General features: G+C 33.5%; 2 protein-coding genes and 1 long non-coding RNA gene across 6 annotated transcripts; 2 read left to right on the plus strand and 1 right to left on the minus strand.

Moving 5' to 3' along the window:
• Positions 1-477: 477 nt before the first annotated feature.
• On the minus strand, positions 478-3,651 carry LOC107404941 (protein CURVATURE THYLAKOID 1C, chloroplastic). Of its 4 annotated transcripts, none has more exons than XM_025067729.3 (7): positions 3,510-3,651; positions 3,273-3,378; positions 2,394-2,491; positions 1,884-1,970; positions 1,345-1,407; positions 946-983; positions 478-776 (listed from the first exon to the last, which is right to left on the minus strand). In XM_025067729.3, exons 1-7 carry the CDS (start codon positions 3,591-3,593, stop codon positions 719-721), a joined length of 534 nt encoding a protein of 177 aa, XP_024923497.3. In that variant the 5' UTR covers positions 3,594-3,651; the 3' UTR covers positions 478-718. The 4 variants fall into 4 exon arrangements, with proteins under 4 accessions (XP_024923497.3, XP_015867441.3, XP_015867451.4 ...); XM_016011955.4 differs by having other exon boundaries at positions 3,487-3,636; XM_016011965.4 differs by having other exon boundaries at positions 3,522-3,631.
• Positions 3,652-3,782: 131 nt separating this feature from the next.
• On the plus strand, positions 3,783-8,853 carry LOC112489347 (uncharacterized). The gene is made up of 2 exons (XR_003053632.3): positions 3,783-4,133; positions 4,233-8,853. It is a non-coding gene; the product is annotated as an uncharacterized LOC112489347 (long non-coding RNA).
• A 3,431-nt stretch (positions 8,854-12,284) lies between these two features.
• Positions 12,285-17,290, plus strand: LOC107405188 (homeobox-leucine zipper protein GLABRA 2). Its single transcript, XM_016012207.4, has 11 exons — positions 12,285-12,515; positions 12,642-12,913; positions 13,711-13,828; positions 13,939-14,133; positions 14,231-14,611; positions 14,740-14,841; positions 15,228-15,437; positions 15,830-16,004; positions 16,095-16,366; positions 16,461-16,547; positions 16,665-17,290. The coding sequence occupies exons 1-11, from the start codon at positions 12,426-12,428 to the stop codon at positions 17,043-17,045; spliced, it is 2,283 nt and encodes a 760-aa protein (XP_015867693.3). The 5' UTR covers positions 12,285-12,425; the 3' UTR covers positions 17,046-17,290.
• Positions 17,291-17,749: the final 459 nt, after the last annotated feature.

Genomic DNA, 17,749 nt, shown 5'->3' on the forward strand with positions numbered 1-17,749 from the left:
ATAGTATTAACGATGGTTTTTTAGAAAATCATCACCAATACTATGAAAAACCGTCATCAATACTGTAGTCCGCATAAACCAATACTGTGGTCCGCATAAAAACTGTCCGCGCCATAAACAGACTTATATATATATACACACACACATATATATATATATATATATATATCAATTGTTTTTATTAAGAATGGACTTCATTTATATTGTACATATATATAAAAACTCAACTAACAATTTGTGCCTTTTTTTTCTTTCTTTTTTTTTTTTTTAAAATTATGAAGTTATAAACCAAGATAAATAAGTATCATTTTATTTATCATTAGAGTGTTTACTTATTTGTGTTTTCATTCACATTTAAAATTTGGATTTTGATTTAATCTAACATATACTATATTTCTTTAAAACTTTGTTTTTCTTCTACACTTACGCGTCCAAGTTAAACTTTCTGGTTCCGCCCTTTCAGTAAGGAGATTCATCTGGTATAAAAGTGCATGCCATTTTCTGCTACAATTGAAAATGATAAGCATAGCATAGGATGTACACGTCATAAACGAATAGCAACTTTACAACTAATAATAACGGTGGTCATGTTTTGAGCGCCACCATTTTACAATGACATCACTCCTCTCCTTTTCCTGTCTTCCCCACCCTGAAAACATCCCCTTTTCTCACAAATACGCTATCTGATTACTGCAGCTTATTTACTGAGAAGCACCTCTCACTGGCCGCCCAAGATTTCTGATATTGCTTTGTTGATGATTTGGATAAGCTCTTCCCTGTAGGCAAAGACATAAAGAATCCAACAGTCATTGCAGACTAAGATAGATCTCTACTAATTAACAATTTCATGCATTTTGATTCAAGTTCAGAATCATTATGCATCAAGTAGTCTTCATCATTTCATATGGAACCAGAGAATTTGAAGTCAACAGGAAATTATCTTACCGATCAGGTTTGAATAAGAGGTAGCGATAAATAAACCACTGAAATGGATAAAAGAGATTTATGTTAGGATTCAAATTACAAAAGGGAAGTATAATCATACTATGTGAAAATTAAACAGAAAAACGACACCTGCGGTTGTCAAGATAACAATGAAAAGAAAAGAAATTACAACTTTCTAGCGGAGTAAAATTATGGGACTGATATGATAGATGCATGACTTAGATTACTAAATTTCCCTTCTTCACATGTTGGCACCCAATCAACCATATATGTATGTCCATACCATAGCTTCAAGTGTTGGGTATAACCCTAAACTAATTAAATGTGCCCTACCACCAAAAGAAAAATAACAAGGAAAAGATTAAACAAATAAACAGCCATATTTACCAAAATACTCACCCAAGAGAATAGTATGCCAACGAGTTCTAGTAGGCCTGGGATTACTGGCAACCTGTCAATAGCCTATTCCACATAGATGGGGAGGGGGGAAAAGAAAAAAAAACAAAAGAACCATCAGAAGACAGAACCCCAAGCTGATGCTAAGTACATGAGTATGTGGGTAAAAGATAAAAGATCTGCAACAGATTTAGCAGGCCATAGATGACTGCAAATGGCTTCAAGCCTTAAACTATGTTAGCTAATAATCTCCTAAATGGTTTATCATTTATCAAAGAAATGTCACAGGCACTAGAAGTTATTTAGAATTTGGACATCCCAACTTCACTCCAAGGAATATATCAGAAAATGGAGAGGAATGAGCTATCCCAGTGGACTAAATTAAGACAGATGGTAACACTCTCATCTCATGTACTCATTTTTATGGTAAAATATAAGAGAAGATGCCTATATTTGCTTCTCCATAATCAATTCCTAGCAGTAATTCAGCAATCCATTGATCATTCAAGCATTCTGATTAAAAAAGAGGGTCTAGGAATTACTGTAATCAGATTCGTTGATGCCCATAGGGCTACTACAGCTGCAAATCCCAACCCAACAAAAGCCAGCCGATCTTCAGATTTATCCCACTGTTTTTAATAAAAGCCAAATCAGAAGATATTTAACCAAAAAAAAAAACAAACAAACAAATAAACAAATCAGAAGATGGTAAAATTGATACTTAAACAACAAATATAAACACGTGATTTTCACATAAACGGACACTGCTCCTTAACGTTTATATAATGGCAACTTCTGGGAGGACAAATAAACTCTTACCTCCCTCCTAATTCCTACATTAATCTATTACTATTACAAACAAAACCCTACATTAATCTATTACTATTACAAACAAAACAAGTAACACAAAGTTAAGAAACAGGTACCTTTGTTTATTGTTTAAAAACTGAGGAAACTTGACTTTACACAACATTAGCAATCAGAAAATTCCGGGATGAAATGAAGAATGAAAAATAAGCATCATTCTATCTTGTGTATGAGAAAGAACTTACGGCACTTTGAACAGACTTGACAATGCTAAGAGAGCTTGAAGACTCGGAGCTTTCCCCTGTAGCCTTCACAGCAACAAAAGAAACACGATTCTGTCTCTCTGCAATGCACAAACAATAAATAATCCAAAATGGAAGAATAAAGCAAGGCATAAAATATATTTGTGGCACTATATTTGGAATTAATTCTAGTTCTGCAATCACCAACCTTCAATCCTCATAACATTTAAACAATATTTTACAGCCAATTCCGACCAAGCCTCCATGAATCATAAACCAAGTTCAACTCCTAAACTTGTTGGCAAGTATCATTAACTGTTATTTGTTTGGGTTCAATTCCACCTGATCCGACCATGCCATTTAAATGCAGAACAAATTCTCAAAATCCTATATTTTTCATCTCATTGCAAACAGATGTATATAACTAAACGCCTAAAACTACAATTCCCTCTAAAATTTATTTTGAATTTGGGAACTTGCCTAAATCGTTCCATCTTTTAAATAAATTAGTAGAGCTTTTTCAAACCCAAACTTCAATCAAATTAAACTCAGTAACACTCTCGACAGACAACATTCACTAAGGTTCAACCTTATTTATTTATTTATTTATTTTTTCATTCAATAATTCAAAAGGTAAACCGCCAAGCTACACAGGTAAATGAACTAGAATATTTACCAAAAAAAGAGAAAGGTAAATGAACTAGAATGTTCTAAGTTTCAAAAACTGTACCTTTTTCTTTTGCTAATAGGGAGAAAAAAAAAATGTCCTTTCGCTTTAAAAAAAGAAAAAAGAAAAAAAGTGTACTTCAATTGAACAAAAGGGTATTAACGAAAAATTCAAATAAGATCCATAAAGTTTGTTTCAGTATCCATCAGAAGCACCTCCAACAGAATAAACTGGAAGTTTAGGAAGAGCTCTGAAAAGGGATTTTCTTTCATTGGCCAACAATGATGGAGGCAAGCTTGCAATGATGGAAGCCATGTCTACCTGAAACAATATTCAAAAAAAAAAAAAAAAAAAAGAGAAAAAGGAAAATAATAATGCCCAAAAAGCTTTTAAACAAATTCAAATTCTTAAACATAAAATTTTACATACAAGGTTGACACTTGACAGGGTACCCAATGACTGACTTCTTGCTTTCTTCTGTAGTCGTAGCGAGAGTGAAAGAGAGGACTCAGTGCTCTGTGTTCCACACACCACATAAAATTTCGTTTTCCATTTCTTTAGGACTTATTTGGCTCTATATATCTATATTATTATTATTATTATTAATTTTTTTTTTTTCCAGGTCTCTGTTGCTTAAAACGACGACGTATTTTCATCGTAGTGCTAGACTATTTTCTGGTCTTGAAGTTCAAATACAAGAATACCACATAAAATTTCGTTTTCCATTTCTTTAGGACTTATTTGGCTCTATATATCTATATTATTATTATTATTATTAATTTTTTTTTTCCAGGTCTCTGTTGCTTAAAACGACGACGTATTTTCATCGTAGTGCTAGACTATTTTCTGGTCCAATTCGACTGGAAGGATGGAGTTGGAACCGCTATGTTTGTTGCCCGAGAAATTTATAAGAAAAGAAAATGGAAATAAAATGAAGCAATTTCCATTCTTTTTATTCCCATTTTCTTTCTTTATAAATTCTTATTGGTATTCTTGTATTTGAACTTCAAGAACTAAGCAACTTACCTTAAACTTAGAGAAGCTGAAAGATGAAAAAGAATTAAGGCTTACTTGTGGTGAGTTTTTTACTTTGCGAATTTAAAAAATGAAAACCTAGTGTGCAATTTTTTTTTTTTTTTTTCTAAGTTTCATTGTTTTCGACATTTTTTGGGCAGCTAAACAAACCCACATCACATCACAATCAAAGCCGTCAATGACTCTCAGGATTCACAACCCACTCGCATTGTACATCGTTAATAAACTCTCCCTGCTGAAACTTCGGTACCAATCATATTTGGCAGGTGAGACACTTCATTCTTTTTCGTTGCCAAAAATGAGAGAAAACAAAAATGAAAAAAAATACGACTAAATTTGAATGAAATAATAATCAATGTTGACCATTGTATCATAGCAGATCTTATGTTTTTCTCATTCATAACAAATGCAGTCTACCATGTTTTTCATTTCAGTTTCTTTTGTCAAAAAATAAATTTCTTGCATTTGTGGATTTATGTAATTTTGTTGTTCCCTGTTATAGCTCTAATATGTTCCCAAAGTTGTGTTCATTTTGGTTTGACACAAAGTGAGGTTGGCTATGCCTAAAGTATGACGTATGTTTTGAATTTGAACTAATCTCTACCTACTCTCTTGTTTTATTAGCTAGAGTTGCTTTGAGATGTTCTGAGTTGGTCTTCTTAATTTGAAACGCTTCAACTAATAATTTCATCAGGATTTTCTAGCTTACATGGCACAATTTAATTTCAAGATGGACCACATGGGCTTTTTCTTACAGCCATCTTAGTAATATCTTTTATAGCAGGGGCCTCTGTGTATGGTATTGGCCTTATTGTATGGTGTCACCTTCACTTCTTACATCAGGCAATGAATATTGTCTTGGACATGATTAATGTGCAAGTTTTGCAAACTTCCTCCATTATTAGGGCAGTTATCATTTACATTAATTAATTCAATTATACACATGCCTTTTACAGAACCATAAGGATGGGTTTTGGCTTTACATTAGAACAACGTTCTTCTGTTACTTATATGCTGCGATTTAGGTTCTCATGAAAATTACTTTGTTCCGGAAATTGTTGCTGTGCATTCTGTATCAATATAACATGGATATTTAACAGTCGATGAGCATGTGATTCATGCTGGGTAAGAATCTCCTCAGAGTTCTTTTATAATCCATCCATTCTCAGTTTCTCACAGTACATGTTTTCTCTAGGCTGCTAAAAAGTTCTTCCCATTTTCGAATATGTTACAATTATACTGCTAGAAGAGGCTCACTGATTGTTGAAAATAAGATAACTGTTTTATAAGATAAATTTTAGCTCTATTTGCTTCATAAGAAATAAATAAATAGCAAAAAGTCAACAAACATTATAAGTAGAACACCTTATGTTGTAAAGTACAACCTACATGTCCTGTGGTTATTGGTGTGCAGTTTTCTTCCCAGGAAGCAGAATTTCAAACTAGTTTATGCATCAATAAATTTCTATATCTCTTAATTTTTGAAGAACTAAAATTTGTTGCAACCAAATATCAAGTTCTATTGTGTGGCGCACACACTATCAGATTTGTGATTCTCCTTTTCATTGGTTGAATTATGTTTCCCGACCTACCTTTCGCACTATTATACTAAGTCCAGCAAACCTGTACCTTTTTTTGCTTCTCTTGCTGATGTAGTTATTCCATTGAAAGGTGATTCACAAAACCCGACCTACCTTTCGCACTATTATACTAAGTCCAGCAAACCTGTACCTTTTTTTGCTTCTCTTGCTGATGTAGTTATTCCATTGAAAGATGATTCACAAAATAGATAGAGTTGAGGCTCCTCACATGATTTATACCCCACCACATCCCGAAAGCTCATGGTTGTGGGGTATTGTGCCAAGTGACGATAAGTTGGCATCAAAATGGAATCCTTTTCTGTTTGTTTGCCGCAATGTAATTGGTGGGGCAATAGATTAATCAGTGACTGATTGTAATACCATGTTCTGGGGCTTACTTTCTCAAAACCATAAAAGTCTTTGTATTTAAAACTTGTAGTTTACGCCTTACTGTCCTACATGCAATTTGCTCCATATTTCCAGCCTTGTACACTAAACCGTGGCCAATATTCCATGCTTGGTTAAAATGTTCATACATCTATCTGAATGCCCAGTGAATTTAATATTTTCTTGGTTTTTGTTCTTTTTCTTGCTTGAGTTGGAAAACTTTTGAGTACAATGTTTGGCTTTTGGTAGATTTATTGTTGTTTGCTGCCACTTTAAACATGGAAGGGGTCATTTTTCTGCAGGATGGGTTTTCCTGGTAAAATAAGTAACTAATTTGAGAGGTCATGTGTTCTATACTTTATGTGTTCTTGATATTTTGCATATGGTGCCATATCTAGAAATCGCTATGTTGCATTAGCATTCTGGTTATCATAAGTGGTCTGCATTGATTGAGGATTTGCAACTGCTGTTACTTTGTGTTGCAGTTGTACTCTATATACATCTCCCACTATGTATTATTTTATTTGTTCCCTTTAGGTTCTAGTTGCTGCATCCTTTCATTTTTGTGTTTTTTCTCTTATCTTTTTCTTTTTAAATGCTTCTCATTCAGGGAATGTAGTTATATGAATAAAAGTATTGACCAGTGACCTGCAAATTTATTAAATATGCATTCTATTTTCAGATAAAGGCAGCATATGCGTGTGATCCACTTGCATTATTTTTACATGACATGGAAGATTACTAAAATTGTGACATATATTGGATCGGTAGGGAATACAAATTTGTGTTAGTTGTGGACTGGTAGTTTTTTTACCCCTTTTCAGTCCTCCATCTGAACCAATAAATCTGAGGGTATGACCAGTCATTCAAACTAACATCCAACCATCCATATTGATTATTGAGATTCCTTGAAGATTGAATTCTCTTACTTATATTGCTAAAATTGCTTGGTAAGGGGAGGGTTTGTCATTTTTTGCCTAACATTTTACCTATCTGAATTGATTTTTCCTGACTTCTATGCATCTGGAAGTTTCTGTATCTATTTTTTGTTGTATTGCATATAAACATATTGTCATTGAAAACTTGGAAAGCATATAGTTATTCCAAGATTTTTTCTTGATAAACTAGTGAGAAGAATTCAAGCTGGAATAGTGAGATACTTCTGTGTAACACTGAATTCTAAATACCTCAAATTGGATAACCTTTATAAGATCATTTTGAGAAACTTAGTATCTTCTAATTCGGATACAAGTAAATAAACTGACTCGATGCTAATTTGATTTGATCTAGAATTATAGTTGATCATGTATAACACCTTTAGCGACAATCAGCTTGAATTCATATTAATTCATTTATATAATTTGTTAAAATCTGTGCTATTATGTACTTTCAGAGCCTCTTGCTTAAAATTTGTTTTTGATAAAGCTTTTTGTTCCACCCAACCTCTTGTGTTTGCAGACATCAGTCTTATTTTCTTAATTTGTTCAATTACTAACAAAGGACAAATGAAGGTGGAGAATATATTCTTCTTATGATCTTGCATAAGCATGAGCTCAATGTAAGCAATGGGCAGTCATGAATGAATGACATGGAATTGTACAAACACTCATATCTACTCGAAGAAAAATTACTGTCAAATTTTGAAGTATTTATTTCATTTCTTTATTGTTGATTCAGTCTTGCATGCCACCTCCTGGTGGTAGCTTTTATAACCTGACTTCCAAAACTATCTCATCTACTCTTCATAGCTAACTGTCTCTCAAGGTTGGATAGGAGGTCAGTAATATTTTTTATGTAAGATTAACTCGCAAAAGCCTCGTGTTAAGCATTCTACAAAAGAGTGCTTTGGCATCCATAATTGACTCGGTTCTTAACGCGACTATTTCCCAAGGTGGATGCTCTCTCGATGTGTCAAGCCCCATGACTCTGGGTATATGTGGCTTGCGTGTCGTATTAGAATTTAACCTTAGCTTCATAATGCAAAATTTCTTAGTGATTATAATATTATTAGTCTTAGATTATTCAAATTACTATATTGGAAGATTTTCATTGATGTTGTGTTTGATACACAAATACTTGTTTTATGAGTGTAGCATCTAGAAAACCGAAAACTAGTGGACCACGTAAAATTTAAGACAGCAAGGGTAGGGATTGATTATGCTCAACCACTTTGATATAACTCCAGTAATATTAGCATTTTAGTAGGTTAATTGTATCAGTTTTTGATTTTAGTCATTGAGGTTGTTTCATACTCGGTTCAACATATTTTGAAGAGTTACACTTTTTTCTCATGTATTTGTAACCTAATGTGCAACATATTTTTGAAGAGTTACACTGTCTAATGGCAGCTCCACAGCTTGTCTCTTATCACTCATACATCATGAACATGAAATAGCATTCATGGTTGTAACTTTTTTTTTTTTTTTTTTTTTTTTTTTTTGCTTTTTGCTCTTACAATGACATGGAAACAAATGGTGAAACTGATATGTTTACATTTCGAGTTTGTACATTAAAGAGTACTTTTTTTTAATTTTTTTTGTGGTTTTATCAATCTGAAAGAGAAAAGACTCAATTTATATTGTGGTATGTAAAGGAAAAAGCAGATAAAGTTGAAAGAAACGGTAAGCTGCAAGAAATAAATTGGACTTTGGAGTACTTATCTGTAATTATCTGTAACTTCATGCAAGGATTGATGGTAATTGTTGTATATTACATCTATTTTGCTCTGTTCTCTTTGTTTTTGCAACAATCTTTATGCTTGAATAGTATAGTTTCTGCCGAGTTGGATTTCATAGTCAATTTCTCCAAGATGGGTTATTAAACGTCTTTCCACGTTGTTAACTTTCTATGAACCCCATTTTTTTGTGAAAGTAGCTGATGTTTTAAATGTTCTTCTTTGACACCCCTCTTTATTTATTTTATTTATCACTTTTGTATGTAGGCTTTCCCTCTTTCTTTTGTAGCTTTCTAATCACCACATTATTCCCTTTTCTTTTTTCTTTTTTAATTTTTTCCCCCTTCCATTTTTAAAATTTTTTCTCACTTTTCTCTAACTTTCCCAAATTTTAAGAAAAAAATTTCCCCAATTCATTTTTTTTTTTTTTTACCCCAAATCTTGTTATATAAGAAACCTAAAAGGACTTGACAATAAAGAAAGCTGGATACCTCTTTCTTGTGGATTTCTGGGTTTCTCCTTTTTGCTTTATTATAATAAAATATGGGAGAAACAAAAAGAAAAAAACAAAAAAAAATACAAGAGAGAAGGAAGATAAAGTGGAGAGAGGAATCCAAAAGGAACCTCAGAAAAATTAATATTGTTTTCCTATTAGGTTTTGTACGAATCATGTGATTGCTTTGTTTTATCTACCATTCCTAACTACCAATGCAGAAAAAAGAAATGTGGAGGATAGGAAATAAAAGAAATAATAATAACAATAATATTCTGATGATTTGAATTGCAGATAAAAACTTAATCATAACCCATATGGCACCAAAACTTTAATTATGGATGATGATGGGTCATAATAGTGGTGATGAATTTATGTAATTTGTCTGCAACATTAAATGTAAGCAATGTTTTATTATTCAGTATTTGATTCAAAGGTCAATGGTTAGTTGATAAAAAGAACATAGATGATAGATTTGAGCTTAGCCTATGATTTGTGATTGGCTGCGATAGGGGCTGATTGGTAGGCCAAAAATGATCAAACTTTGTCTTTTATTTTCCCACCAATGTGCTTGCCACCTAGTAATTTATCATATCTGCTGAATTTATTTTGTTGGGAACTTGAAACATATGATTCAGTCACAGTGCTAGTTTGAATAAGAAACTTGTTCTGGTTTTTCAGTAAAAATTAAAATATATATATATATATATATTTATTTAAGAAATTTAAGTTTAAAATAATAATGCTATTTTTACCTATTAAAGATGTTAATCGACTGAAAACTTTTAAATAAATATATTAATTAACTACCTCTAGCTGGAAAATGTTCTTACTATTATTATCATTATTAATATTATCTGAAGAAATATGCAAGTTGGAAGCATGCTTTTCTTTTGGATCAATATATAAATTTTCTTAGAAATTTAATATTAATTTTAAGCAGATCGTCACTTATATAATAAAAAAAGAAATAAAAATCTGCACAATATTAGTGTGATTAAGAAAATAAATTAATTAAGAAAATAAATTAATTGAAAAATATTGTGAAGAAGAAATATAAGAAAAAAGATCTGTGGTTCATGTGAAAGATGCAGTGGTTGGGAGGGAATAAAATAAGTTTAAATTAGTGTTAGAAGTCTAAGATTAAAGGATAATGCATTTGACTTATCCAAATTTCAGGGAATTAAAAATTGAAATAAAATTAAAAAAACTGGAGAGCTTGGAGGCAAATTCATTAATTGCATTCACTTCCACGGTGCCTTTAAATGATATAAAGACACATTGAAATATAATAATAATACAAAAAATATAAGAAAAGAAAATAGTTCACACGCTTATATATGAAACCTATGTCTGCGAAGTATGGCTTTGGCTTGGCTTCCATATCACTGTATTCGACTTTCGCCATTGTTTGGCTGCTTCTTGTTCTCTGTCCTGGCTAACCCTAGCTCATTCTTCTTTTAACCCTCTAGAGAAAATATATATAAAAAATTAAAGATAAATAGAATTATAATTAACAAAATGATGTGAAAAAATAAATTAAAGATAAATAGAATTACAAGTGACAAAAAGATATGAACTTTTTAATTTAGATATCATATAATATAAAAATATCTATACTATTTAAAGTTTAGATAAATGTAAAATACTTGTGTTAATCAATTTTAAAAACTTTATCATAGTTCTCAACTCTTATTTGTTTTATTAGCCAAAAGGGCAAAAAAAAAAGACGTGCTTATTTGTTTTATTTGAGGAACATGAAAATGAATAACTTAAATATGGAGCTATATTGATCATTCTTATTGTCATTTATGATTACACTTTGCTAAGCCTTGGGTTCCAAACCAAAAGATTAACTTAATAACCAAAGTCTCTCATATGTCTTTTAAAATCCCTATGTTTAATCAATATGGATTCACACGCTCTTAACATACTGTTTTACTAACAAGGATATTCGTTTCTAGTATTAAATAAATAAAATGTATTCTTTAAAACAAATCTGACACGTAATTTTTTTAGTTCAGTTTATATGGTGATAAAAACAAATTTTTTGGCTTATATATGATAATTTAAGAAAAGTAACAGTGGGCGGGGAATATATGTATTAAGAAAAAGAGATTAATATTGAATTCATAACTACTTGCTATTATCAAAAAGGAAATTCATAACTACTTGTTTTAACAGAGGATTAGGACCAGTAGGTGCAGATCATTCAAACATAAAGAAAGAAGAGATAAGATGCAATGTTTCATTGTTCATGCTTTTATTTATTTTTATTTTTTTGATGAACTTTGATTGGAGTTTCAAATGGTGTGTTTTAGAAAGCAGCCTTCAAAACTTTGATTAGGCCGCGGTTTTATCAATCTCAAATTGCAATGTTGTTCGTGCTGCTAAATGGGTATAAAATAAACAGGATAATTAGATAGTGGAACTCAATGCAAATTGTCTTTGAATTCCTTGTCCCCCAATTAAATTTTGTACAAAAAGTTAATTTCTACAAAAACAAAATCACTCTGTGAGAGAGAAAGAGAGAGAGAGAGAGAGAGAGAGAAATTTGTCGCAGCTTTCATTACTTTTTTAGCTCTGCACACCAACTATCTTTACTCCAATTCCAACTAATTATCTCTACTCCAATAAATAAATTGGGCTAGGAAGTACAAAAAGTTAATGCACAATACAAACTTTATTCCTAAAAAACAACCTTTTAAGCCCAAAAATAATGCAGCAGCACTAGGTGGGGAGGCTAAACCTAAACCCAAACCCAAACACAGCCTAATTCTCCAAAGCTAGGGGCTCCTTTAGGGAGCTTTGCTTTGAGCCAGTAAGCTAAAGCAAGCCGAAAATGGAAACAGATAATTCCGTTGAAGCGTTGGATTCAACTGCTTAAAAGTTAGTTGAGTCTCTCACATTTCCACTCTCGAATATCTAACAGTCAACCCTACCAGCCTTCTCTCTCTCTCTTTTTCTTCCCTCCTAATTTCTCCCACTCAAAGAAAATAAAAAAATAATATATATACAAATAAAAAAGAAAGAAAGTCTTTTTGAGTTCATTTTGTTTTATATCCTTAAATCAAGCAGACCCCATTTATCTCTCTCTCTCTCTCTCTCTTTTTCTTAATTTTTGTGAATAGGTAGCATACCATCTTGTGCCATAAAATAAACCCATTCGTCACACCAAAAAAACAAAACACCATATGATATGCTTGCCATGGGCGTGGACATGTCGAATAATCCACCCACTTCTCATACCAAAGACTACTTTGCTTCTCCAGCTCTCTCCCTCAGCCTTGTATGCTTATTATACTAACCCCCTTTTCCTTTTCTTTTCTTTTGTTTTCATTTTTACTTGCTTTCTTTGCTTTGATTATTAACAGTTTATTTATTTTCTCGTTCGATTTTTGGAAAAAAAATTAAGGCTGGAATTTTCCGTGATGCCCGGGCGGCTGCGGCAGACACCCCTGCTGCCAACGTAGAGGTTGAAGAAGGCGACGAAGGCAGCGGTGGAGGTCGGAGAGAAGACACTGTTGAGATAAGCAGTGAGAACTCTGGACCTGTGAGATCAAGATCAGATGATGAATTTGATCCAGAAGGAGATCATGATGATGGAGATGGAGATGACAAGAATAAGAAGAAGAAAAGGAAAAAGTATCACAGGCACACTGCTGAGCAAATCCGAGAAATGGAAGCGTAATTTTACTTACTAAATCTACTCCTTTTTTGTTTGTTTTTTTTTTTTTTTTCCTTTTCTATGATAATATATTATAATTTTTGTATTGCATGGAAAGAGAGAGAGAGAGAGAGAGAGAGAGAGTTAGTAAGAGTGATTTTCTATGATGATTCTCTTTTCTTTCTTTTTCTTTTTTTTTAACACTTTTTTCATTCTTTGAAACTTAAAAAAGCTTTGTTTCATAGGCATCTAACTTTTTCAATTTTTTCAATGGGGGGTAACGTTTGTATATGCAATGCATTGATATTAGGCCGAAGGACACGCATGCTTTTTTGTTGTATTGCAATATGGGTGGGGCTTGGGCTAAAATGGGGCGGGTCGGATTGCTTTCAATTCAATGCATTTTTTTCTTCCGTGACAGGAATGCTGATTGGTCGGCTAATAACTCCTTTTAGAATTTTGCAGCCTAAAAATGGCAGCTTTAAAGTAATAACTTTATTTCATATTGTACGATGTACTAATTTTTTCATGACAAAAGAGAGATATTTTATTTAAATTAGAGAGTTAGTGACATGCTTACTAAAGATTTTCAAAAAGTTAAAGTAAACCTAGTAAATTTTTTTCCAATCACTTTTGTTTTCTTTACTCGTTTTTGTTTTGTTTTTATGTGCATGAGTGGCTTGATCAAAAGATCAAAAAGATTTTATTGATCAATATATTAATCCAAACTTGCCAGCATTTTCAATTGGTGACCATGAAATTTTGGCCTTTTCCTAATTGTACACAGAATATGTTAATATGAATGAATCATTTCCAGGCTATTCAAGGAATCACCCCATCCAGATGAAAAGCAAAGACAGCAACTTAGCAAGCAACTTGGCTTGGCTCCTAGGCAGGTCAAGTTTTGGTTCCAAAATCGTCGAACCCAAATCAAGGCAAGCTTCATCTCTGATTATTTTTTTTCTCAACCCATTTGTTCATTTCTCACTTTATTAAAATTTCTTGAAGAATATATATGGTATTTGCCTTTTTTTTTTTTACACAGGCTATACAAGAAAGACATGAAAATTCTCTGCTGAAAACCGAAATGGAAAAACTCCGGGATGATAATAAGGCAATGAGAGAGCAAATCAATAAATCATGTTGTCCAAATTGTGGTACTGCCACAACTAGCAGAGACGCCAACATGACAACAGAGGAGCAACAGCTACGAATTGAAAATGCCAGACTCAAAGCCGAGGTTTGTAAAAACATCCTTTTACATATTTTCCCATAAACTATTTTTGGAATTATACAAGTTCATATTCTTATAATTATCAACTTCATTGAGAATGCAGGTTGAAAAACTCCGAGCAGCTATAAGAAAATACCCATCAGGGACAACGTCTCCTTCCTGCTCTGCTGGAAATGACCAAGAGAACAGAAGCTCTTTAGACTTTTACACTGGAATTTTCGGGCTTGAGAAATCCAGAATCATGGAGATTGTTAACCAAGCAACGGAAGAGCTTAAAACGATGGCCACAGCTGGAGAACCACTTTGGGTTCGAAGTGTTGAAACCGGTCGTGAAATACTCAACTACGACGAGTATACAAAAGAGTTCTCTGTTGAAACTCCGAGCAGCGGCGGTGGAAGGCCAAAGAGATCCATTGAAGCCTCCAGAGAGATCGGTGCCGTCTTCATGGATCTCCCTCGACTGGTTCAGAGTTTCATGGATGTGGTAAAGACCAACAATACAATGTCATATGAAAATGAAATAAGTCCCTCAAAAAAGATTAATGATTATGAACCAAACCCTTTTTACAAAATCTGTAATCTTTTTTTTTTTTTTTTTTTTGACTTATGTAGAATCAATGGAAGGAAATGTTCCCATGCATGATCTCAAAGGCTGCCACAGTCGATGTTATTTCCAACGGTGAAGGGGATAACAGAAATGGCTCTGTACAATTGGTGAGTTGTGAGCGTGATCAGATGGAACTTAGAGACTAAAAATATATTTGATAATGATTTTCAGGAACTAAAGAAAATTCATTTCTCTCTTGTGGGAAAGCTCCAAATTTTGTTTTTCGCTGATTCTTTAACTATTAGCAAAGGATCGACTTTTTCTACGTTAATGGTCAAAACCTTTACCATTTTGTCTGCATTGGCATTAATACTAGGAAATTCCCACCAACTTTCTGTTCTAAAGAAGACAAACAGAATATGGAAGCTATTTTACAGTTCATTTTTTAAAACATTTTTCAAAATGGAAGATAAATCAAAAACAGAAAACCCACACCTACACATATATTTGCGTTTGTTTTAGAAGAAAACTGAAGTGAGTTTTGGGGCTGCAGATGTTCTCAGAGCTTCAAATGCTCACACCCATGGTGCCCACTAGAGAGGTTTATTTCGTCCGACATTGCAAGCAACTGAGTGCTGAACAGTGGGCCATTGTTGATGTTTCAATCGACAAAGTAGAAGACAATATTGATGCATCCTTGGTGAAATGCAGAAAACGTCCCTCTGGCTGCATTATTGAGGACAAATCAAATGGACACTGCAAGGTATCTAAATAATTTATAAGCTAATTGCATAATTTTCTGTTTGAAACCCGCCGAAGGACCATGTTAGAGCTAAACAAAATTCATTAGTACGATGAGTCTGATTGAAATCACAAGGCATTGTCTTTTATTTTCTCCATTCCTTGAATAATGCATCAAATCCCATTCTGAAATGTAGTTTTCAAATGTATACCTTCCAAATGTGATTTTTTCAGTAAGAGTTCTTCATTTGAGGTACCCATATGAATATTACTTTTAATGGTTGATTTGGTCAGGGAGTTGAAAACAACTCGAAAATGAATACGGAAACACAAAGGTGAAAACTAAAGGGAGTCATGCATGTACTTTCAGTGGAGACAAATAAGGTTTATAACGATCTAGTTTTGGTTTTACAGGTGACTTGGGTTGAGCACTTGGAATGCCAGAAAAGCACGGTCCACACAATGTACCGAACTATTGTCAGCAGTGGCATGGCATTTGGCGCAAGGCATTGGATGGCAACGCTGCAACTCCAATGCGAACGGCTCGTCTTCTTCATGGCAACCAATGTTCCTATGAAGGACTCGACTGGTATGCCTGGAACTAACCAAGATTTTCTTGTAACGTTGAGAACTACGCAAGGAATTATATCTCAAATGCATAACTCTTATTGAACATTAGGAGTGGCCACCTTGGCTGGGAGGAAAAGCATATTGAAGCTGGCACAAAGAATGACATCAAGTTTTTGTCGAGCAATCGGCGCATCAAGCTATAATATATGGACCAAAGTCTCTGGTAAAACAGGGGAAGACATAAGAATTGCCTCCAGGAAAAATTTGAACGACCCTGGAGAACCTCTTGGATTGATACTGTGTGCAGTTTCTTCAGTATGGTTGCCCATCTCTCCTCATGTACTATTCGATTTCTTAAGAGATGAAAGCCGCCGGAATGAGGTTTGTTACTTGCTCCATTTGCACTTCAATTCCAGTCTTCTCAAAAAATTGCTTAGAGTAATTGTTTTGACAATTTTGGTTTCCTTTTTATTAGTGGGACATTATGTCGAATGGAAATCAAGTTCAATCCATGGCTAACTTGTCAAAAGGGCAGGATCGTGGCAATGCAGTTACCATCCAAGTGGGTTTACTTTCCTTCCTTCGATTCTGTCTCTCAGGACATTCAAAGAAAACCTATATATATCTCATTTCATACTTAAAACGTGACCTAAAATATATTGGCTTTTTGTTTTTTCAGACGACAAAATCAAATGAGAACAGTATGTGGATACTCCAAGATTGCTGCACAAATGCTTATGAGTCCACCGTGGTCTATGCTCAAGTGGACATTACAGGCATGCAGACTGTGATGACTGGATGCGATTCAAGCAACCTTGCTATATTACCGTCTGGGTTCTCAATTCTTCCAGATGGTTTAGATTCAAGGCCTCTAGTTATCACTTCTAGGCGAGAAGAGAAAACTGCAGAAGGAGGATCTTTGCTTACAGTAGCATTTCAAATCCTAACAAATACATCCCCCACAGCAAAACTAACTATGGAGTCTGTGGATTCTGCTAATACTCTTATATCTTGTATTCTTAAAAATATAAAGACGAGCTTGCAGTGTGAGGATGGTTGAGCTAAACAATCCATTATTAGTTAGGTAGGTCCTAGATAACTGTATAACGCATAGGATTTATTTTTTTGTCTTCCATATTTTTTAATGAGTTTGTTAATGGTTTTAAGCAATTGAGCTAATTTTGTGTGGGTTTAATGGCATTCATTTTTTGGAAGCTGCAGACCCATTTGTAGTTAGCATTGTGGAGACTGTTTTTATCTAAAATTTATATAGATATACAAAATTGAGATTTCTTTGTGTCTAAATTTACATGTCATTAATTTATTGCCTGTGATGGTTCCGATAAGGAGACAGAATTATAACCGAAAGTATTTGATTTACATCAGAACACAAAGCTCTGGGCTAAACACAAAATCTATCATCATGGTTCAAAGATTTTGGGTTGATTCTAGGGGGCAATAAGCAAACAGCACTCTCCTCCCTAAGCATCTGGGATGTCACTTTCCAAAGAAATAATTTAGGCCTTCAGCTTTGTTTGATCTTACATTATGAAAAGATAACAACCATAATTTAACCGTCTTAACCATAGATGACTTTTGAGTTTCTTGACACCAAACGTCATCAGACTCGTCTAAGACTGTCATCACAACAAAGACATGAAAGACGGGAAACCTTTGTTATAATGGTCATGTGAGCAAACAAAAAGGGCCAGCAAATTAGCAAATTAGTACATTGATTCATGGCTTCTCTATAGTGTAAAAAAA

The sequence above is a fragment of the Ziziphus jujuba genome, chromosome 1 (assembly GCF_031755915.1).
Source record: "Ziziphus jujuba cultivar Dongzao chromosome 1, ASM3175591v1".
In the NCBI taxonomy this organism is placed as follows: domain Eukaryota; kingdom Viridiplantae; phylum Streptophyta; class Magnoliopsida; order Rosales; family Rhamnaceae; genus Ziziphus; species Ziziphus jujuba.

Coding starts and splice junctions, on each gene's coding strand:
- LOC107404941 (XM_025067729.3), bottom strand. CDS start 3,593: ATGTGGTGTGTGGAACACAGAGCACTGAGTCCTCTCTTTCACTCTCGC. Junction 3,379..3,509: donor AGCAAGAAGTCAGTCATTGG/GTACCCTGTCAA, acceptor ATATTGTTTCAG/GTAGACATGGCTTCCATCAT. Junction 1,408..1,883: donor CATCAACGAATCTGATTACA/GTAATTCCTAGA, acceptor TATGTGGAATAG/GCTATTGACAGGTTGCCAGT.
- LOC107405188 (XM_016012207.4), top strand. CDS start 12,426: ATGCTTGCCATGGGCGTGGACATGTCGAATAATCCACCCACTTCTCAT. Junction 12,516..12,641: donor CAGCTCTCTCCCTCAGCCTT/GTATGCTTATTA, acceptor AAAAAAATTAAG/GCTGGAATTTTCCGTGATGC. Junction 16,005..16,094: donor TCCTATGAAGGACTCGACTG/GTATGCCTGGAA, acceptor ATTGAACATTAG/GAGTGGCCACCTTGGCTGGG.